At 48.9% G+C, this 23,877-nt stretch overlaps 1 protein-coding gene across 1 annotated transcript in view; it reads right to left on the minus strand.

The window, feature by feature from the left end:
* Window positions 1-23,877, minus strand: part of LOC142576085 (SEC14-like protein 2) — an 89,709-nt gene that overhangs the window by 22,547 nt on the left and 43,285 nt on the right. Inside the window, exons 5-10 of the mRNA XM_075686022.1 lie at window positions 22,747-22,840; window positions 16,514-16,608; window positions 13,430-13,508; window positions 12,812-12,892; window positions 10,034-10,120; window positions 8,645-8,757 (exon numbers count right to left, since the gene is read on the minus strand). Coding sequence (XP_075542137.1) covers window positions 8,645-8,757; window positions 10,034-10,120; window positions 12,812-12,892; window positions 13,430-13,508; window positions 16,514-16,608; window positions 22,747-22,840 — 549 coding nt within the window. The remainder of the gene's footprint in view (window positions 1-8,644; window positions 8,758-10,033; window positions 10,121-12,811; window positions 12,893-13,429; window positions 13,509-16,513; window positions 16,609-22,746; window positions 22,841-23,877) is intronic.

Below are 23,877 nucleotides of genomic sequence, written 5' to 3' on the forward strand. Positions count from 1 at the left end.
AAGAAGCGATGTGGAAGAAGACGAAGCCGAATGCGCCAGCAGTGGCACGAGCGCTCCGATTAACTGTCTAGGGGAGTGCGTTACACGGCATCGTATAGGTCCCTTTTTCTCGGCATGAGTAGCGGCATCGATGTGGCAGCGATGAGGAAGAAGCGATGTGGAAGAAGACGAAGCCGAATGCGCCAGCAGTGGCACGAGCGCTCCGATTAAATGTCTAGGGGAGTGCGTTACACGGCATCGTATAGGTCCCTTTTTCTCGGCATGATTAGCGGCATCGATGTGGCAGCGATGAGGAAGAAGCGATGTGGAAGAAGACGAAGCCGAATGCGCCAGCAGTGGCACAAGCGCTCCGATTAACTGTTTAGGGGAGTGCGTTACACGGCATCATATAGGTCCCTTTTTCTCGGCATGATTAGCGGCATCGATGTGGCAGCGATGAGGAAGAAGCGATGTGGAAGAAGACGAAGCCGAATGCGCCAGCAGTGGCACGAGCGCTCCTATTAACTGTCTAGGGGAGTGCGTTACACGGCATCATATAGGTCCCTTTTTCTCGGCATGAGTAGCGGCATCGATGTGGCAGCGATGAGGAAGAAGCGATGTGGAAGAAGACGAAGCCGAATGCGCCAGCAGTGGCACGAGCGCTCCGATTAAATGTCTAGGGGAGTGCGTTACACGGCATCGTATAGGTCCCTTTTTCTCGGCATGATTAGCGGCATCGATGTGGCAGCGATGAGGAAGAAGCGATGTGGAAGAAGACGAAGCCGAATGCGCCAGCAGTGGCACAAGCGCTCCGATTAACTGTTTAGGGGAGTGCGTTACACGGCATCATATAGGTCCCTTTTTCTCGGCATGATTAGCGGCATCGATGTGGCAGCGATGAGGAAGAAGCGATGTGGAAGAAGACGAAGCCGAATGCGCCAGGAGTGGCACGAGCGCTCCTATTAACTGTCTAGGGGAGTGCGTTACACGGCATCATATAGGTCCCTTTTTCTCGGCATGATTAGCGGCATCGATGTGGCATCGATGAGGAAGAAGCGATGTGGAAGAAGAGGAAGCCGAATGCGCCAGCAGTGGCACGAGCGCTCCTATTAACTGTCTAGGGGAGTGCGTTACACGGCATCGTATAGGTCCCTTTTTCTCGGCATGATTAGCGGCATCGATGTGGCAGCGATGAGGAAGAAGCGATGTGGAAGAAGACGAAGCCGAATGCGCCAGCAGTGGCACGAGCGCTCCTATTAACTGTCTAGGGGAGTGCGTTACACGGCATCGTATAGGTCCCTTTTTCTCGGCATGATTAGCGGCATCGATGTGGCAGCGATGAGGAAGAAGCGATGTGGAAGAAGACGAAGCCGAATGCGCCAGCAGTGGCACGAGCGCTCCTATTAACTGTCTAGGGGAGTGCGTTACACGGCATCGTATAGGTCCCTTTTTCTCGGCATGATTAGCGGCATCGATGTGGCATCGATGAGAAAGAAGCGATGTGGAAGAAGACGAAGCCGAATGCGCCAGCAGTGGCACGAGCGCTCCTATTAACTGTCTAGGGGAGTGCGTTACACGGCATCGTATAGGTCCCTTTTTCTCGGCATGATTAGCGGCATCGATGTGGCAGTGATGAGGAAGAAGCGATGTGGAAGAAGACGAAGCCGAATGCGCCAGCAGTGGCACGAGCGCTCCTATTAACTGTCTAGGGGAGTGCGTTACACGGCATCGTATAGGTCCCTTTTTCTCGGCATGATTAGCGGCATCGATGTGGCATCGATGAGAAAGAAGCGATGTGGAAGAAGACGAAGCCGAATGCGCCAGCAGTGGCACGAGCGCTCCGATTAACTGTCTAGGGGAGTGCGTTACACGGCATCGTATAGGTCCCTTTTTCTCGGCATGATTAGCGGCATCGATGTGGCAGTGATGAGGAAGAAGCGATGTGGAAGAAGACGAAGCCGAATGCGCCAGCAGTGGCACGAGCGCTCCGATTAACTGTCTAGGGGAGTGCGTTACACGGCATCGTATAGGTCCCTTTTTCTCGGCATGAGTAGCGGCATCGATGTGGCAGCGATGAGGAAGAAGCGATGTGGAAGAAGACGAAGCCGAATGCGCCAGCAGTGGCACGAGCGCTCCGATTAAATGTCTAGGGGAGTGCGTTACACGGCATCGTATAGGTCCCTTTTTCTCGGCATGATTAGCGGCATCGATGTGGCAGCGATGAGGAAGAAGCGATGTGGAAGAAGACGAAGCCGAATGCGCCAGCAGTGGCACAAGCGCTCCGATTAACTGTTTAGGGGAGTGCGTTACACGGCATCATATAGGTCCCTTTTTCTCGGCATGATTAGCGGCATCGATGTGGCAGCGATGAGGAAGAAGCGATGTGGAAGAAGACGAAGCCGAATGCGCCAGCAGTGGCACGAGCGCTCCTATTAACTGTCTAGGGGAGTGCGTTACACGGCATCATATAGGTCCCTTTTTCTCGGCATGATTAGCGGCATCGATGTGGCAGCGATGAGGAAGAAGCGATGTGGAAGAAGACGAAGCTGAATGCGCCAGCAGTGGCACGAGCGCTCCTATTAACTGTCTAGGGGAGTGCGTTACACGGCATCATATAGGTCCCTTTTTCTCGGCATGATTAGCGGCATCGATGTGGCAGCGATGAGGAAGAAGCGATGTGGAAGAAGACGAAGCCGAATGCGCCAGCAGTGGCACGAGCGCTCCGATTAACTGTCTAGGGAGTGCGTTACACGGCATCGTATAGGTCCCTTTTTCTCGGCATGATTAGCGGCATCGATGTGGCAGCGATGAGGAAGAAGCGATGTGGAAGAAGACGAAGCTGAATGCGCCAGCAGTGGCACGAGCGCTCCTATTAACTGTCTAGGGGAGTGCGTTACACGGCATCGTATAGGTCCCTTTTTCTCGGCATGATTAGCGGCATCGATGTGGCAGCGATGAGGAAGAAGCGATGTGGAAGAAGACGAAGCCGAATGCGCAAGCAGTGGCACGAGCGCTCCGATTAAATGTCTAGGGGAGTGCGTTACACGGCATCGTATAGGTCCCTTTTTCTCGGCATGATTAGCGGCATCGATGTGGCAGCGATGAGGAAGAAGCGATGTGGAAGAAGACGAATCCGAATGCGCCAGCAGTGCCACGAGCGCTCCGATTAACTGTCTAGGGAGTGCGTTACACGGCATCGTATAGGTCCCTTTTTCTCGGCATGAGTAGCGGCATCGATGTGGCAGCGATGAGGAAGAAGCGATGTGGAAGAAGACGAAGCCGAATGCGCCAGCAGTGGCACGAGCGCTCCGATTAAATGTCTAGGGGAGTGCGTTACACGGCATCGTATAGGTCCCTTTTTCTCGGCATGATTAGCGGCATCGATGTGGCAGCGATGAGGAAGAAGCGATGTGGAAGAAGACGAAGCTGAATGCGCCAGCAGTGGCACGAGCGCTCCTATTAACTGTCTAGGGCAGTGCGTTACACGGCATCATATAGGTCCCTTTTTCTCGGCATGAGTAGCGGCATCGATGTGGCAGCGATGAGGAAGAAGCGATGTGGAAGACGAAGCCGAATGCGCCAGCAGTGGCACGAGCGCTCCGATTAAATGTCTAGGGGAGTGCGTTACACGGCATCGTATAGGTCCCTTTTTCTCGGCATGATTAGCGGCATCGATGTGGCAGCGATGAGGAAGAAGCGATGTGGAAGAAGACGAATCCGAATGCGCCAGCAGTGCCACGAGCGCTCCGATTAACTGTCTAGGGAGTGCGTTACACGGCATCGTATAGGTCCCTTTTTCTCGGCATGAGTAGCGGCATCGATGTGGCAGCGATGAGGAAGAAGCGATGTGGAAGAAGACGAAGCCGAATGCGCCAGCAGTGGCACGAGCGCTCCGATTAAATGTCTAGGGGAGTGCGTTACACGGCATCGTATAGGTCCCTTTTTCTCGGCATGATTAGCGGCATCGATGTGGCAGCGATGAGGAAGAAGCGATGTGGAAGAAGACGAATCCGAATGCGCCAGCAGTGCCACGAGCGCTCCGATTAACTGTCTAGGGAGTGCGTTACACGGCATCGTATAGGTCCCTTTTTCTCGGCATGATTAGCGGCATCGATGTGGCAGCGATGAGGAAGAAGCGATGTGGAAGAAGACGAAGCCGAATGCGCCAGCAGTGGCACGAGCGCTCCTATTAACTGTCTAGGGGAGTGCGTTACACGGCATCGTATAGGTCCCTTTTTCTCGGCATGATTAGCGGCATCGATGTGGCAGCGATGAGGAAGAAGCGATGTGGAAGAAGACGAAGCCGAATGCGCAAGCAGTGGCACGAGCGCTCCGATTAACTGTACCTCACAACGCGACCTTTAAGCATAGAGATCTAAGGCTTCGCCTTAAAAAAGAAAACCAATTCGTTGAGCGCCTAAATTTAGAGGTGGAGCAGTACCTAACCAGGAATTAAATGCTGAAACAAAAATCTGTGCCTAGTCAAGACAGCACCTGAAATAATTGCCGATGCTACTTATTTGGCCATATAGAAGTGCGTCCTGCTGAAATATCTTTTCGAAGAAGCACAAACAAGCAGTACATCAGGAGAGTACAACACATTTTGCACAGTGCAGTTTTCTCGCATGTTACGTACTTTGTTGCTACTGGAAATGTCGCTATACTGACGGAACGAATCCGCACTGTTTTAATCCGACTTCTGCGCGTCGTCCACGCAGTAATACGAAGTCAATCTGCAACAACAAGCAGTCACATCGCAATATATCATCATAGCCACTACCGCCACTATAATCATAGCAATTATCATCATAACTGTGCCCACCGCCAGAACAAGGACGGCTCTCATCTAATCTCTAGTTATCCCTGTCCCTAGCCGGCTGAATCCGTTCTGGCCACCATATGCTATATATAATTTTTCATGCATTCATTAGGCAGTATTGTTAAAGCGCCAGGCGTGGCTTTCATCATTCGCTTGAATTTTCTTCCAGGAGCTCCACCGCTTTAAGAAATGGAAGGTGTGCTTTACGAAGGCCGAAAATTTATGCACTTAACCCCCGTCGTGGTATTTCGTCAATATATTTGCGTCAGTACGCACACGACTGCGTCATCGATGTTGAAAGGAAATGTTGACAGCTTTCCTCGGGCAGAACGGAGCACGTTCGCAAGCGCGTCGGGGAAAAGTAGTTATAAAGGCAGGCTCCTCATTGCCGTGAATGGGTGAACGAGCACTGCAAATGTGTCAAACACGCTTTGCTTGACGCTGATTCAGTCCACTATCGCTTATAGAACAGAAGACGCGAGGTCCCTATGACGCCATTCAAAAGGCCCACTGCAATTAAAACTTATTGTGAAGGAGAAATCTAGGCTAAATCTTTCTTGCGAATGAATAAGCGATAAAACGAATGCGAACGGTTCTTTCCGTATTGCGTAAATCAGTGGAACCCTTGTTAATCATCCACAAATGCCATACAGTTTGTTTGCCACGCAGTGTGTTTTAATAGGCGGCTTCACTACCTACAATGACACTTCATGTTCACCTTTTCATCTTGGTCAGCCACCTTCCGTAAGACAAGATCACTTTGACGATTAACTTGTGTCAGTGAACATAAGCGAAGTTTGTGTCCCTTAACTTTGGCGAGCTCTTGCGAAACTTGAATATGGGCGCATGCAAGCTCGTGTTTAGCACGTGAATCTGTTGCCTTAGAACCGGCACCAACGGCACCGCACCTTGCTAGTCTCAGTGTGGCGATCATTTCCAATTCCCAAAGATTCTGCGTACGACCTAGGCACTGCATTAGGCAATGCATTGGGCAATGCATTAGGCAAATGGTGGGCAAAAATGGCTGTGACACAGCTTCTTGCAGGCGTTGTGTCTGGACACGTTGGCCAGAAACACGGCAACGCCGACACGACTGACAACGAGCTACGGAGGCTCCAAAAGCGGGGTAGCCTTTCACGCTAGATTCCCGATCCCTGGCCAAGTCACCCAGTGTGTACCCCTGTTGCATTGACTATTTTCTTACACAGTGAGTACACAGGCGAGTATACAAAAGGAAGTTGACGTTCGCGCAGTGTGTAGAAATGTGGGAAAAATTCGCGCAATCGGGGAAATTCCGCGGGCGTAGGAAATCTATAGTATGCTTTACCGCATGTACGTCTCCTGCTGTTTGTTAAGGAGTACACACACGATCAAACGGATGAACTGAAATTTCCTGAAAGGCGTAAAATTCCGGTTGCAAGTTTTTTGGAGCTTCTTGATTTCTATTTTAAGTCACCTTTGGTCGGGGGTGGTAAGGTAACGTATTTGTCCAGAAAGCTGGCGTCTGCCTATAGCCTCCTGTGTTGCGCCTTTGCTCAGTAATATCTTTTTAAGGTCCATTGAACAACAAGTTAATGGAAATCTGAGTGAGCTTGCTCTTAATATTTTCAGACACATGGCTTATTATTTGATTTTTGTGGAGAAAAGTAACTTTCGCCGAGATTTCGTCGATGTAACGAAGCTATTTAGGGAACAAGAACATGGTCTCAACTTCCCTTTTCAAGTCCTTGAAGAAGAAGCGCTGCAATCTTGAAATTAAGCTTACTTCTACGAGAGATCACGTGTGCTGGGGATATCATCCGATACCTTTTAAGTCTCTTCTTGATTATAGTTTTAGCCATTCGAAACTTATAAAGCATGGTGTTGTCACTCACGCAATAAGAGGCGTCCTAACCAAGAGCTGTCCTCACCTTATGTATGAAAGTGGGAGAAATAAGGTGACGAGGCTTAATGAGGCAAGTTATCTAGTTTCAGGGGACTGCAAAGTGAAACATCACATGGAATCGTGTCCCTTACACGCAAAATGTTGTTAATTCGATTCGTTTTTCTTGCGGCCCACATTATATCGCACAGACTGGAAGATGCTCGAACATTCGACTAAGGGAGCACCCTAGTTCTTTGAAGGGTCTTGCGCGTTCGCACCTTTCTATGCATTGCCGCGACGGTGGGTCTTCCGTTTTTTGAAAGTACTATTGTGTTCTTCCGACACCGTGAAAAGCTCTCACGTGAATTAATAGAGGCTCATCACACTAGAAAGACAGGCTTACTATGTGTCGGCCACCCTGCCATTTCGCTACGAGATAGCGAGGTTGCCTTGTTAGATCTTGGGTAAAGCCACATAATTGCCTTGTGCCTTAGTAATTTGCTTGTTAGCTACATTGGTTAATCAGCTGTGACACGTGTATCAGCATCGAAGCGTGCGCCATCTGGGATGTGAAGGTTGTTTTCGATTGTGTATCTGCGTATGCCGGGGTAAAGGGGGAGCTGATTGTTCATGTGATGCATGTTATATATCGGTTGTTTTCTTCCATTAAACGTCACTTGTAAGCCCGCACCGTACTGTGTCCCCTTCTATTCTTTTTGTCCGTGTCTGTTGCACTGTAACTACCATGTGCCAGCAAGCCGTCTTGCTGAGCGCAAGCGTTGAGCGATGTAATTCCAGCTGGATTGCGGCTTGATCTTTTGCATTGCACGGCAAACGGTATTGAAACAAGACAGAAGTATACAGGAAGGTGGAGACTTGAAGTGGTCAACAGTGGCGAACAAGCAATGTCTCTAGCGTTTCTAGAAGGGGATTTGTCTTCCGATTCGGACTGACGAAGACAGTCCTCTTGTTGAAGCATCTGCTCCCGGTGACCATTCCTTGTTCCGCCACTGTTGATACGGGGGAATCATAGTAATTTAGCGTATGTACAAAGTTGCGAGACCAACGAGCTCTCGGTTGGAATCAGCAGCAAAGCGCTAACGACCAGAACGAAGGAAAGGCACACAAGCACGACGCGGAGAACATACGCTTGCAGGCAAGGGCTGGGTGCGTTAACTTTTATCTCAGAGTCAATACATATGGTGACCTGTTTCATTATTCTTTGGCCTGTATATTTTTTTTTCGCAGAATGCCGATAGATCGAATCAATAATCAAGTCTGCGCAGTGTTCGTGCTTCATTCTTTCGTCCTCGTCTTCCGTGCGATGCTACACTGTTGACCAGTGTCTACTAGCGTTGACCAGTGTTGACCAGACGGGCAGGCTTCCACACTTGTACATTTGGTTATCTCCATGTAAGAATCTGAGGCACATGTCCTTGTTCTACAGCGTTGTGCGCTCGTACAGCTCGATCAAGTTGCCTATGGATTGATAGATTTATAAGTATCCTTTCAAAAACGAATGGTGGCTGATGTCGCCAGTCTCTCTACTTTTAGTCTTCTGCTTTCTTCCTGCGCATCGCCGCGTCAGCGCCGAAGTAAACAATTCGAATATTAAAACTCAGCAGAAAACATGAATCACGAAACGGAATATTTAAAGAAACCTGAAAAATAATTGTGTGAAATTAACTGTGTGTGATAGTGTGGTCGACTGCCACTGCGGTGTGCCTTACATCATTCTTCGTACAGAGGAAACTGAAGTGCACTTCTATATAAAAATCTAAGAACGAAATTATTGGAGTATATTGTGTTCGAACTCAAATACTCGTGCTCGCGACAATTCAGTACTCGGAAGTAAGCCTCGTGTTGTGCCGGGAAGAATTCAAGAATGCGAATGCCATTCGGTGGGGCACAGTGAGTGTGAACGAAGCTATAGGGTCGGCCGGCAGGAAAGGAGATCGCTGTTAGGCGAGAAGTCAACTCACGTGCGTCGAGCAGAATGGGTCGCCGGTGTTCTCGTCGACGCAGTTGCCACCCCACTGCTTGGGCAGCTGGTCGGCATCCACGTACTTCAGGATCTCTTCCTTCCAGTTGTCGCCTGCGCGCCACAAGAAGCACACGTTTAGTGGCCCCGACACCGCACGCTCGTGTAAATCTTTGCTTTGGTGCGACGCTCTCGTTCACGTTGATCAGCGGGAATGGCACACGAAAGACCAATAGCGGTGTATGACAAATCCGTTTTATGGGAGCCCCAAAACGTGGAGGTAATTTCACGAAAGCGAGATGTTGTGATTCACCCAAGAGCACTGCCAAGGTAAAAAGGAAACGCACAGGAAAAAGTGGAGCAGTGTTCAGTGCACACTCAAGCACAAGTTCTTAGAATGCAAGAGTGGTCTAAACACACTTAAGAAGGTTGTCTAGATCGTTAACGTATATGAGACTTAAGAAGTATCTCTAGTCGTCTGCGGTAGACGATTAGAGGCAGCTTCACAGCTGCTGGCAGCCACTTTTTGCCTTAATTTAAAGGCTCCCTTATGTCCACGGCATTACATTGCAGCCGGCGAACTTCAGCAGTCACCAAACCGCAAAATGAAGGCGTGCCTTTGCCCCATTGTGTGGCCGCACTCACTCACTGCATCGGTGGTTTTCGCTGCCGCAAGGACAGTGCAAACAACGGTGGCCTGCTAGTCCGGTAGCGCCAGACAATTCTCCCGTCCCTGATATCTCCAGAACAGCGTGCAAACACTGCAGCATGTCGACCGCTTTTTGCAGATAACTGTACAGGCGTCTGTACTGCCAAAACGGTATCGAATCGAATACTTACAGGGCGAAACTTGTTTGCGTCCTGGTGCTAAAAACAACTGATATACGAAAGTGAAAAGGTAAACTACCGCGACAGATAATGACGAACTGAGATAATTTTTCACATGCATGTGACGCGTGTTATTCCGTTTCTGGAAGAGCCTCGCTTAGTTCTGGAGGCCTTGTCGCGCTTTCCCGCGCACTATGTCGTGTCCTCTCGCGTTTTCATGTAAATGGGAACGAATAGACCAGGGGTAGCACGCTTACTATTCTTGAGAGCGGCAATCGGGAGGAGGAACTGCTGACATTAACCGCCAGACTAACATCGCCTGTAGCAAAAGCACAACGACCACCCCCAATTGTGGATGCCGGTGACACTGCTAGATTTAACGCTGCCGTAAAAATGGCCGGTTAACGGTTGACGTCTCAGTGCGAAATGAAAACATGTCGTCTGTGTTACATGCTTTGCGCCTGCTGCGTATCACTGATTTCGTTTTAGAAATAGTATCGGCCTAAGCAATAGCAATGTCCGTGATCAAAACGAATAGTTGACATTCTAAAATGACACTTGCCTTTGCCGAGAACGTGAACTTTCGTAAGCGTGTTTCCTGTGAGCAGGGGTTTGATCAGGTTGAACAGGACGGAGAACAGCGACGGAACTAGGAGTGGGGAAAAAAAAGAAAGAAAACGTAAACAGCAGTCACGTATCATTCACCCGACGCGGATGCCAAACTAAGCCGCCATCATGGAAACCACTCCTCGTTAAATATTAACATGAGCAAAAGAAAAGAATGACGTCTGAAGCTTCATTTGTCCCCTGACGAAGGTACGCCTCCTGGTAGAAACGCCGGGTTCAGCCTGAGTCTTCTTTTGTTAAAACACTGTTGATCCTTTTTTTTTTTTCAAGTCTTCGTCTTCCTCTGACACTTTGTATATTTTTGGACAAGTGCTATATAGTAGATCTGGAATGTGTACCACGTGTACACGTGTACATGAACTGCGTGCTTTTAAAGGTGCCCTGAACTACTCCACGGGCTTGGTGAAATAGAATAGCCAGCGGGTAGCGTACGCTGCTGTGAACGTCTCCGTCAAGTTTTGCTGCAGTACGTAGTGCAAGGAGCTCGCCACCGGATCGCGAAGTCGCCTTTCTCTCAAACGCTCTCTTTTCAACAGAAGACCCTGTTCTCACTCTTTGCTGGACGCTTTATTTCGTCACCGGACGCTTTATTTCGTCATTCCCTTAGATGGCTGCTATTGGTCGATAGCCGACATCAAGCTGTGCTCGGCTACATGGCGTCAATGCCGCGGCTGCCGCGGGGTGCGGCCACGAGTCCGCTGGCTAAGCGCACTACGGCTCGCTGAGGACGGCCGCGTTTGGCTTATGTTCAGCGTGTCGAAGCCACCAAGGGATGCAACTCCCGTTCACCACCCTTAGCAAACATCCTATGTGTTTCCACGTGTGGCAAGACTTCCACACGAACTCATCACATTAATATAATTCTTGGCTGCTCCTTCCTTCTTATGCTTAGAAGAAGAAGAAAAAAAAAAACCCATGCTGATGTATGCAACCGCCAGCAACTGATGCATGCCCCAAAGATTGCGGAACTGTATAAGGAAGTTATCAAGTCCTTCGGAAGATCTGGGGATCTAACCGGCCGAAGTATCCAAATGCGTTTGCGTTTTAGTATGTCCGAGCTTAGTACTTCTTTAATCTCCCTTATATTCCGCGGTGTCTTCTCTGGTATGATGTACCGACTCCGTACTGTTTAAACGCACCAGTTATCCGGTGCAACAGTTGCTATATTCCCAGGTGCATCGAAACGTTTCACTTTATCCAGCATGCTCCTTTGTTACACTCGACGCCTTGTGCACACATCAAGGTTAAACTGAGCAACATTTGCTCACGACATTGCAAACGCTTCATTAGATGTAACTATTCTCCTCTGTGCTGGAGTCCGTTCAGCGCTTCGCTATATCCGAGCTCAATGCTCCTATACTGTCCGCTATATCCTCCGACCAATGTTCCTCTAGGCTTCGCCGGCTCTACTGTTCAGCTTTGCACAGTGCGCCCGTGACTCCTCGGCACCGCCCACACCACTTCGACACGTGGTCGGGATCGTTTTGGAACTACCCTGTAGGTAAAGTTGCGCTGTAGAATGAATTATGCTTACGGCTGGCCGAACAAAGCCCAATGCCCTTTTGAGAAAAAAAAGAAAAGGAAAACAAGAAAAACCAGTTCACGGCCTAGCACAATTTGCATCTTGCTTATCAATTTTTTCCCTTTCTCTTTAGCCACGTATATGCAAATGAATGTCTGGAATAAAGACTCAAACTCAGACTCAAGTTCTAGCTAACCACGGAAGATGTTATCGAGCCGAAAGTGTCTCGCGTGTTCGTTCCTTTTGCAACGGGCGCGACTTGCGAACCACCGACCTTGACTCCGATGTTTTGACGGCGGTGCGACGCGGCTGCCTCGTACGACGTGCCTACCCCTCTTCCCGCGGTATACACTCGTGAAAACCGCCCCATCTCGATGACTGTACTTTCGCGCCGGTGTCGACGGTGCGAGATTCACTGCATGCATAAGCGGTTGGTTGCGCCATCGAACCTCTCGTTCGTCGACGGCGCGTTGCGGAGCCGGAATTTGCGCGCGCGCGGCGCAAATGAAAGCTTTCGGGAGCTCCCGTGCCACACGCTGCAAGGTGGAGTAGCGCCAAGAAGCGACGCGTCGCATTCGTCGTCGGCTGTACGTCAGATGTCGAAACCAATCGCGCTTTCACATTGTTTACCTTATATGCTAAGCCGTTGGGCTATATGTAGTTCAGTGCAGCGTGCTCGCAACTGTGGCTCGCTGAATTTGGCGACGGACAACGGGTTTAACCACAGAATGAAACTCACTTTTGGGCCAGAGTATTGTCAAATTCATTCCCCAGCTGTGCACTCGGCACCTGCAGCCACGGAAACTTCTGTGCTTGACAAACATCAACTCGACTATTAAACAACATTAGGCGGCGTTGACTTGGTTCAGCGTGGAACACATGCCGAGCTGCCTCAGTGGTCGCTTCACTGTCGAGCTTGAGGTCGCGGGGTCAAGGGCCTGCCGCATTCCGACAAAGGCTGGGAACATGAGAGCTCAATTTATTTGTAACCTTATTGGCGTAGAGCACGGTTAGTGAACATCATGCAGCACGCGAACAGCTGTCTTCGCTATCTTATATACGTTGCTCTCTTTGTACATTGGTGCATTGGTACACGGTACATCGTGCAGCTGGTATAAATGACTTTAGGTCAGGTTATATCGGTTCAACTAAACTACTTCTGACAAGGAAATGACCGCAACTCTTGCTTACCGTTGATGACGAAGGCTTGATGTAACCGCTCAGGGTAGTTGGCCTCGTACATTCGAATAAATGCCGACACTGCGCTCACAGCTGAAAAAAACACAGAAAGAAAATAACGTGTAGCCTCCTATGTAGTATATAAATAACAAGAAGTTGCAAAGTTCCAAATTAAAAACTTTTAAGAAACCCCGGAAAAGAACTTTAGCCGATCCCCACGTGTTCCTTTCCTCTTTGGATTATTAGCTGAAGTACATGCGTTCAACACCGGCCGCACAGGGCTTGCGCCATGTGTACTGACACATGTTACGTCCATTGTGACACGAAGGTCGATTACACTTTTTTTGAAAGCTGTGCTGACCAGCATGTTGACCAGTGCGATGACACGCTACATAAGGACACATGCAGCGCATTGTGCGGCGTACAATCACTCCTCAGTTGTTCACGGCGAATCAGTGAAGCTCAAGCTAACGAACAGCCCATGTAAACGCAAGTGCTTTTGTGAGCCGCTGGACGAAAGTACAAAGCATTGCACAGGCACATCACGTAAAACCAAACGAAACGCCTAAAATTGTTGGCCATGGATTTCTCCTAATTCGGCAGTGGATTTCTTCCAAAGAACTTTCTTGCCTTCGGCGGTGAGGGCTTGGAGCATGGAAAAGTTGTCGAAGTCGAAGATCACCGTCTGCGTCTCCACGACCTTTCCCAGCTACATACAGAAGAGAAGAGAGAGAGAGAAAAAAAATGTTCGCATAAATGCTAATCTTGAACGTCGTTCCAGTAAGTGAAAGTCATTACTGCTACAGCAACGTTTTTCCAACAAGAATGGCAACGGAGACGACTATGGGCTGTGGCGAGGGCAATCGAATGGTCATGCGCCCCTAGCAAAAATACTGCTGGCCTTGAAAGGAGTTGCACAAAGCACAAAGAAGCAGATATTAATGACGTGACACGTCGCGCGTGACGACAGACGGCGCAGCAGCAAACTTTTCCAAGCGTCTAGGACAGCAAATGAAGCTCGCGAAAGGCAACACGTGTTCCAATCCTCGGCAGAGCCTGTGTAACGACGAAGGAAAATCCGCGTAGACTTTATCACTTCGCTGTTGTGTACGTGGTGTGAACTTTCCATGGCAGGTGAATGAGCGCTTTGTTAACGATCTCTCAGAGGTGATTTCTTTTTCTGTTTCTTTGTCCGTCTGCATCTCGTTTCGGGCTGAGACATTCAAGTTGAACGACGTTGTAATCGGCCCGTGCAATGATAGCACTGCCACCGCTACACACACTGCTAAAGCTCTCTTACTGCACATTAGACCGATCACTTTGACCGCTCGGGTGACGTGCTTTACATTTGGTTGGTCGAAATCGAGCTCTCGGACCACATTTTCCTGGTTCGTGCGGAGCGTCGCGCAACAGCTTAGAGCGATCGGAGGCGCTCCCACCTAAAGTGCGGCAGCGCGACCGAAATTCGTGGTTCCTCCTATTGCCCTGGAAGAAGCTGAACGTATACGGCGCGAGGGTGCTTTGTCTGACTTCAATCTCGAGAGGGCTCGCATAGTTTCCATTACAGATACGAAGCACGGCGCCATTAGCCTCCTTTCGGAATACAGTGGATTCGAGTAGGCACTTTTAGCTGGCTTCAAGTGCGTGTGTGCTGTGAGCGTGAGTTCGCGTGTCTACGCGTAATTTACTGGTTCGTTCATACCGACTCTCCGAGTTCGTGGACGCAGCGCGTTTCATTGCGAGTTTTGACGTAAACGCTGTGACCGATTGATTTTTTTAGCAGCTATCCGGCGGCTTCCTTAACACCCCACAAGTGCTTTTTTTGCGGAACATTGCAGCAGATGCGGTAATTGATGCTAATTTTATGGCGGACGTCTCGTTGCGTCTAGTCCCAGGGGGCTGCCCGCACGATCAGCTGTTTGATTCGCGGACAAAATATGTTATTCTGTTGGCATATTCGCCGATTATACTAGTTGAGGGAGGCGTCGGGTTACTTGACAGCTTTCTCAATCGCTATTAATATCACAAATACATGTCGAGAGCCGCGTAATTGGCGTGTGGGTTTAAGCAGACAGTCATTATGATTAAGAAAAAAAGTAAAACAACGTTTGTGCTATTGCGGCTATAGTGTGCATCGAACATGGTACAGCCACTTGGTAGAAAATGTAATAACGTGAAACCAATATGCTATAAGCTTCCCACAATTGTATAGGTTTAGGGAAGAGCCACATGCACAAAAATTCGGTTCATTCCTCGTTCAAAGGGGCATAGCACGTTAGAAAAACATCTGTAAAGTAGGGGTGCAGTTCCTGCTAATACAAGCGTTTATGGGCATCAAAAGCATTCGACCCTTCTCATAGCTTACCACCAACGCCTAGAAATACGCGTGAGCTTTTAACCCTACCATTTTTTTTCGTCCAAGCTCAAGAACCAACAGAAGTCTCACACTATCACCACTTCCAGTGGAAAGATGGAGGGACTTCCTTGCGTAGGCAGCAGCTGTTGTATTTCTTTGCAACCACAATTGCACTAATTTGCAGCTTAATGTACATGTGGCAGCATGATATATTGCTGAGTCTAGCGGGGAACATTGTTCACTTCGAACAAAAGTGTATATGAGGTTTATTTTTGATGGCGAAGAAAATTATTAGAGGTTGGGCGCCATTTTGCATTCATAAAACAATTTTTGATCTGGTTGGACGATGCCACATTAGAGAGATTACGGGGTTTTGCGTGCGAAGACCCCTATCTGATTACGAGGCTTGCAGTAGTGATGGACTCTGGAAATTTGGACCACCTGGGGTTCTTTAACGTGTACCTAACTCTAAGCACACGGGTGTTCTGGCATTTCGCCCCCATCGACATGGGGCCACATACATGCAGATCCGATCCCGTGACCTCGTGCTTAGCAGCCAAACACCGTAGCCGCTAAGCAACCACGGCGGGTCGTTGATGTCACAATAAAACTGCATTCCGTTCACTTCCTCTGGAGGCCTGCAACATTGCAGACAGCGTTCTTAATTTGGTTCCAGGTGCCGCTAAGAATTCCTTTTGGGTAAGTTTTTTTGTGATGTACTGCATCTAGCAAAGGTTCCCAAGTTTTCCAGATATAATGACGTCTGGCGGCGCTGCGCTCGCCTGCGATTGTATTCAAAGAAGGCGGAAGGATTAACTGGTCAGCAGTCGAGATAAGTAGGAGACGGTTAGAGTATTGGTGGAAAAAGCAGAAGACAGGGGAGAGATTGAAGAGAACCGGAGACACTGCAAGCAAAGTTAATGGTACAATATAGTGCAAGAGGTTTTAAATATGCAAGTTGGTATCGAAGAAAGAAAGACAAACAGCTGGCATAGCGATAGATGTAGTAAATAAAACCTGATTAAATCAAGCAGGTTAGGTGACTGTTTGTCCTCTCCCCGTTTCAAAGCGGATGCCAATAAACATCATCACCATCGAGTGTGTAAATTATGCGTGGAAAAGCGCCTCTGCATCACAAAATCAGTCCGCTTCGAGCGACCACAGCGCCCCCACACTGCGTCACGTCCACCACACGGTTAGTAACGTGCTGGTCTGCAGAACTATCGCGGGCGTATTACATGCACAAGGCCACCATTCCCGCTGCAGACCCTGCTCGGCGTAGGTCACATTTGTTTTACAATGCCTGCAGGTGGGTGCTGCCACACTCTCCCGTCTTCGTGACGAGGCAATTCGCTCACCTTTTTGGACTGTTCCCGCATCTTCTTCATGCCTTGTTCGCAGCGCCACGACATCAACGTCAGGATCTCCTTAACTGTGCAGCCACGAAGGAATGCTGCAGGAAGAACAGAGAGAGAGAGAGAAAGTAAGGTTGCACACGGTACTGTCGGTGACCGGCAGCACTTGCTCCTCGAGATCAGTGAGTGCACACGGTTGACATATTGCGTTATACAAGACGTTACGCAGGGCTACGCACCAACGCAGCGTTAAAGGGGCACCAAAAGTATCGGACACCAATCAAGCTACGTTCCGGCATTAGGTTTCAGGTCACTAATAGTCAGGTTGCACTGTGAAGTCGCAGTGTACACTGTGCGTGGACGCCCTGAAGAAGGCTCCTCAGGACGCAAGAGGAGCGACGAATCAGGTCGTCTGAGGCCACTTCCGTTTCGTTGTGCCCTCCGCCACACTAGCCTTGTGCGAGCGAAGGACCTCCCTGCACTGGATCCGCCCTTATTTATAGCGTCCACTTAAGGACAGCACAAACTATAGCGTTGCCATGCATGGCGGGACTTATCACGTCGTCGCCGTTTGTGCAGTGTCAAGGTCTCGGCGACATTGCCCATGAGTTGTTAGAGTGTTTGCAATTTGTTGCAAAGCGTAAGGTACTGAAGTGTAGAATGTAATTTTGTTGTCGTGAGGACACTGAATATTAAAGGAAAGCGGGCATGATATTTCTGACTATTACTTTTTCTTTTGCGATAACCCTATAAAAAAAAGACAGCGACAAGAGTTAGAGCGCCGCAAGTAATTTACATACATCCAGTTTCCCAGGAGGCTAATATGTCGCGAAGTCACGACACAGTATGTGGAAGCAGGACATTGCGACCTTTTGACACTCGCACTGGCTCGATCGGTCGTCTTCTATGCTGCTACATCTGCCCACACAACGAGTAAGAAATGGACAGTGGAAAATATCATGTCGAAATATCATGCCTTTAAGGAGGGAGATGTTTCGGACTGTATATCAAAATATATATATGGTTTCCTGTGAGTAAACCAATTGTTATTCCTCCGCGACACAGAGCTGAAGTGTGAATAGCGAGCAGCGTGGGCGGCTGGGCAGCGCAAGCTGTGACGGAGGGCGCGTAGCCTGTTGCGTCTCGGTTCAACTAGGTCCTCGCCGTTAGACTCCCTAGTATGTACTGCGACAGGCTTCAGATTATATCGCACTTGATGAGTTGCTCCCTAGAGCAATAATTGCAGACTTTTGTCACGAGGCTGTGTTACCAAGCTGCCATCTTCCTCCTGTGAACGGAGGCTTGATGCGCCGGAAAGGCAGGAAGGAAGGAAGGAATCAGACGTAGACGGAAAGACAGGGAGGTTAGCCAGTTTTCAGACCGGCTGGCTACCCTGTGCTGGGAAAAGGGGGTAAGGCGAATAAAGATAATTAAGAGATATTAATAAAAAAGAAAATAAGAACAAAAAAATAAAGAGAGAAAGGAAAGGACAATACGGCACTGCTTAAGTCTAAGACCAGCCCTCAGCAAGAAGCGCAACAACGCCTTCAAAGCCTTCTGTGCTGAGGACGGTCTCGGCCAATGTCCCAGGACCCATTCCACCGACAAAGGGGGTTTGTCAATACTATTTAACACTCTTGAAAATTCTTTCCTGAGTGCACCGAAGCGGGGACACTCACCGAGAGGGTGGGTGATTGTTTCTTCGCAGCTATACTTATCGCCCGTAGGGCCGTTGGCCATTCCGATCCGAAATGAGTAAGCATTCGTGAAGGCTGCGCCAAGCCACAAGTGGCGCAGAAGCGTCTCCTCAGCTCTGGATAGTCCTAACGGAAGACGTAGTGCCGATTCAGATCTAAGTTGTGGAGACGAGCGATGGTAAATTCCGTCGAGTTCCACTGTGCAAGCGTAAGTTCCCGCGCGAGCGAACGAAGCTTCTTATCTGCGTCTGTTATGGATAACGGTATAGCCACACAGTGGAGGCCATCATGAGCAGATCGAGCGGCCTCCTCTGCACGGTCGTTTCCGTAGATACCGCAATGGCCCGGTATCCACTGATAAACAACGTTGTGTTTTTTCTCTATTGCATCGTGTTCATTGTTCATTGTTCATTCAGTCCATGACGAAATCGGGTCATAATGTACTGGAGAGCGGACTTGGAGTCGGAGAAAATTGGCCATGCCAGTGACAGTTTTTCAATTACGAATTTTAGAGCAGCACGGAGGGCGGCGAGTTTTGCAGCCGTCGATGATGTGAAATGCGATGTTTTGAACTTTACAGTGACAGACTTCGCGGGAATAACCAGTGCTTCCACTGAGCTTGCAGAAGAAACTCAACCATCTATGTAAATGTGAAGGCGTCTGCTGTGTTTCTCATGCACGAGCAGTAGTGCGGCTTGTTGTAGAGCTAAGAATGACGATTGTGTATTATTTTGGACTCGAGGAATGGTTCGGAGAGCTTCGAAGGGATGTAGGCACCACAACGTTAATTGTGGTCTTGCTGCAGCCACGAAGTTCGAGGGAAGCACTATACGATGCGAAGCAATAATATCGCTGAACGCAGAGCGAGGCCTAGAAGCAGGAAGTGGGGCGAGGTGGTGTGACGGAATCTGGGCGAAGTGCCTGATGTGCATTTTTAAGGAATCGACGCGAATATATGTTGTGATTGGGCAATCGCGCGCAATGACGACAGTAGCTGCTGAAGATGGACATCTAGGAAGGCCAAGGCATATTCTCTGCTTTCATCTCACCATCCTGCTCCCATGTGTAGGGTAGCAAACCGGTTAAGGTAAACTGGTTAACCTCCCTTCCTTTCCTTCTCCACTTTTTCCTTCCTTCCTTCCTTCCTTCCTTCAGTGCTTGAGCTTGAATTGACTAGAGGACGTGTAAGTTTGTTCTTCGGGTCCTGCCCAACACAGATATGCTGTAGCGCATGAAACCGAGGAAAAGTGCAGTATAAAGTTGAAGCATCGCTCGTACAGATGCACCCCAAGATTTTCCCGCAAAAAATCTTAGCACGTGGGTGATCATGGTGAGTTTCCATTTCATGTAGCAACATGAGCGCTCCCAGAAAGCGGCGGGTCTTCATATAGCTAACAGCCCGCCCATTGATTTTAATGACGTGTGGGCCAATTACCTTGCGCGCGAAGGCAACCACCGAGCACTACTCTGATGACAGCTCTAGTCCCCGTCCTTGAAGGCAGTTTGACGTCAGTGTAGCCGCTCTCTGAAGCTTGGCATGCACGTGCAGAAGCGTCATTCGTGATGCCCGGATGCAGACGTCGTCTGCGTATATTGACAGATTCACGGACCGCGGAAGTACATCAACAAGGTGGACGACCGTAAGGTTAAAGAGAGTGGGGCTTCGGACTCCACGTTGAGGCACACCACGACAAGTACAAAGATGCGTTGTTGTACCATCTTCTGTTTGTACAAGGAAGGTTCTGCCCTTCAAATAAACATAAATTGATTGGTACATTGTGCAAAATTACAGGCAGCGTCTTGAGTAGCAGCATTTATTATGCCTTCTATGTTTTCAAGAGAATCTTCACTTTCCTGACATCGCTTGTCTGTAAGTGACGTGTACTTTGACCAGTCGATGCTTGACGAAACGGTGATGTGCAACTTGCCTAGGCCCTTGATCTTTATATAGGTGGGAATGTGGTCACTTCCACGGGTTTCATTGTCCGCAAACCATTGTACCTGTTCACATAGGCTGCGTGGCACAAACGTTAGGTCGAGGCCGCTGCCATATGTGAGTCCCCGTAAGAACTTAGGAGTGCCGTCATTTACACAATGCAGTTCATGATTTAACGCAAAGGAGGAAACTAGACTTTCCCGGCGATCCATCTTCTGGCTTTCCCATAGTGGGTGATCAGCGTTGAAACCACTGGTATTAATCCCCGGCCCAGGTGTCGCTGATGTTAGAGCCCTTCTTCTCGCAGCGTTAAAATGGCTTGAAGGTGAAATATGTACACCTACTTGTGTGAAAGTGAGGTTATTGCGTTTTACTTTCAGGCACACGTATTGGTTATCATCAGGTGTTACTGGATGCTCAATATAGGTAAGCTCGCACCTGATATAAACGATTATCTTACTGTGGTCACTGCAGGTAGTAGAGTGGAAAGCTTCGTAGCTAGATAATCGTGTCGCATTGTGAAGGCGTGGTTTGCAAATGACGATAATCGGAAACTGATTCTTAAATACAAATGACCGAATATCCGAAATGCGGGGTTCAAGGCCCCGGGCATTCGATAGGAAAATCGAATGTTCTTTGACTTCTTTACGGAAGGGCTGCAGAGGAGGAGCCATGGTGCTTCTACAGACTTTACACTACCGAGTTTAGAGAATCCAATCTTTGAAGTGCATTTTGAGCAGCCGGAGTACGAATGTTAGTTAAGAGCACTCGAAGGGTATTCATGAGGGTTTTTACCATGGCTATGACTTTCTCATCGTGATTGTTGCCCCAGACTTGTTCCGAAGTGACCGTATACGAGCGATGCTGCGGCGCTGCTGGCGGGTTTATCGACGGCAGCGCTGGCCACGTGCCAGGTGGGCCACTGATTCTTGTGTCCTTCTCAGGGTGCTTGTTGCTAGCATTGTTGAGCACTTGTGGCGGTGGGTAGACAGTCCGTGGGAGAGGTGCCTTCCTAGCTTCGGCAGCATGTTTCCAAGGAGTTCGGCGACGAGAGCGCCGACGTCGTACCTTGGCAGCAGCCTCCCTGTGGGTGGAATCATCTCTGACCATTTGTTTCAACCCTTGCATCTTTTTCTTCATGTTTGGGCAATCCTTTGAAGACGCATCGTCAAGGCCGGGATAATCGTCAGACTTGCGACGTTCTGCACGGCAGGCCTCTGTACAGTGTGACTCTGAGCATTGCGAGCACACGGCAGAATTTGTACAATCAGCGCTGACGAGTCCCATTTTCAGATCTTCCGGCAATGAAGTCGTCTTGGCAGAAACGGTCTCAGCACATATCGAAAATGACCAACTTTGACTTGTGATGGGAGGATGTCTCCTTTGAAAACACGTTTTAGACATCGCGAATTGCTAAGACGACGGGCTTGCAATATGAGAAGACCTTCCGTCACTGGCTTGGTGAGAATTGGAAGGTCATTTTCGCTGATGGAAGTGTCGACATCGTAAATAATACCAGCGGTCGATTCCTTGCCATCTGCTATGTAAGAACGCGTACATTGAAGTCCCTCAACACATTGTTCAATACATCCAGCGCACTACGTTGCGCAACGTTCACAGCGAGAACATTCTTGCGACCAGGGATCCTCACGTCTGTGATTTGTTCCGGGGCCTCAAGAGACAGAGGTGTGGCTTGATGATTAAGCCGGTTGAGGCTATCATCAGCATTCCACTGGTACAAACCTGTGTAAACAGGATAATGCGAACAAGTGGCTCTCGCGTAAACGTGGTATCCTTACTTGCTGAAGGAGAGGACATAAGTAGCCTTCTCATTGCTTTACGCCTTGTCACGGGCAGAAAGTCACCTTCACCCGAGCTTTCGTCACCGGCCGTAGAGTACATCAGCGTGTCCTCGCTGTCTGCGTCGCTCGGGCGGCGGGATCGCTTTCTTGGAGCGTCTGCAGTCGACGTGTAATACAGGGGCAGAGGCCCCAGTAATTCCACGTTCATTCGCGCAGTCACAAGAACTGCGCCTTCCGCATGCACCAAATAAAAGCTTGAAAAGATTGAAAACCAGCGTAATACAGAAGAATCACTTCGTCTTCTGCCGGAAAGGCATCTAAAATTAAAAGCTGGTGACGACGCCACCTTTCTATTGCCGGACAGGGTACTTGCGATGTCATAATACTGTCATAATCTGATCGAAGTTAGTTAGTCGTTTATTCATTCATGTATTGCAGTCGAAAGTGAACGCGTACCCTATCTAGCCACTTTAGTGGTCTACAGCAATGAACAGAGGTGACGGAGATGTGCGAAGGTATCGGGGAATCGGTGCTGTCATCATGAGTCATGGGCGTCGCTGCTTGGGCATGAAATTTAAGAACTTAAGCCGTAATTTTCCACGCCATTACAGAATCGCTCAGTAGCTTAAAGCAAACGCTAATATGTGCCATTCTATCAGCATGTTCTAAGGCGTGCTCGTAGTCCAGCTATCAATATACGGAATATTTTTGCGCTTTCACCCAGACATTTTTCTGCTGCATTAGCATAAATAAAGAAACCAAACGACTTAACGTTGAGGAGAAGATGTGGCTAGTACGTACGCTTGATCTGGAAGTTTCCGAACGGGTAGATCCAGACCGGACCGCCCTGTTTGTCGACGCCGTACATGCCTCCGATCAGGGTGCTGTGCACGAACTGTTCAAGGAAAGAAGAAAGGCAGGGGAGAGACAAAAAAAAAGGAAATACAAAGGATTGCCATTTCTCTTGTTATAAATAAAGACATTAACATAAAAAGTAAGCTAACTAAACCAAAGCTTGTTCAATGTTAGTAAGCTCCGATAACCTCTCCAAGAAGAAGAAGAAAGAAGGAAGTCAGCAGTCTTCACTGATTTTGCCAGCTCTGAACTCATTTGAATGCGACGGCAACAGGATTTCACAGTGTACACCGCCATCTACTCAAGAACACCATCTTCGCGATGCCCACAACAACGTCTTCGTCAGACATCAGTTTGCCTCCTGTGATCTCCCAAATACATGTACAAACTCAACCGGTCTCAGAGCATGCACGGCAGACGAATCCCTGCAGAGGTTGCCAAGCGCCAAATTTGAACAACAGCGCAGTTTTGGCGCTTGCCCGTGTGGCAATGTGCATGTGGAAATGTTCGTGTCCCACTGCACATTGCCACACGGCCATTAGTTCGACTCCCTGTGGCGGTGGCTTTGGGCAACGTTCTACTTCTCTCCTCATGGTGAGGGTGAAGCCGAGGAGAACGACTTCACGGTGTTCGCGTCGTAGGCGTCGAAGTACGGAAAAAGCAAGCCCGCTTTCGAGCTCTTAACTGTCGTCACAGTCAAATGGATAGGTAGCATTATTAACAATAATCGTTTATTTCGGGCTAACTTACAAGAAGAACCGCAGACTGGCAGCCTATATGTGCTAGGCGGTAGGTAAGCTTAAGTATAGTTAAGGTTAAGCAGCAGGTAGTAGGTCTCAGGCAGTAGGCCCATCAATGATGAGAAAAGAGATGAGTGTCAATAGCGCATGTTGTTGGGCGAGTCGGTGAGTCGGTGCTATGCAATACGAACACGCCGGTCCTTGCGCTCTTCTCGTCCATGTTTGTATTGGGTAGCACCTTGCTTAAAGACATGAGGATATTATAGCCACTGGTCGAATTTACGACACCAGTCAAGTAACAGGTTATAGCGAGCAGGTAATTATTGTTATTTCTGCA

Source organism: Dermacentor variabilis, chromosome 3, assembly GCF_050947875.1.
Source record: "Dermacentor variabilis isolate Ectoservices chromosome 3, ASM5094787v1, whole genome shotgun sequence".
Lineage (NCBI taxonomy): Eukaryota > Metazoa > Arthropoda > Arachnida > Ixodida > Ixodidae > Dermacentor > Dermacentor variabilis.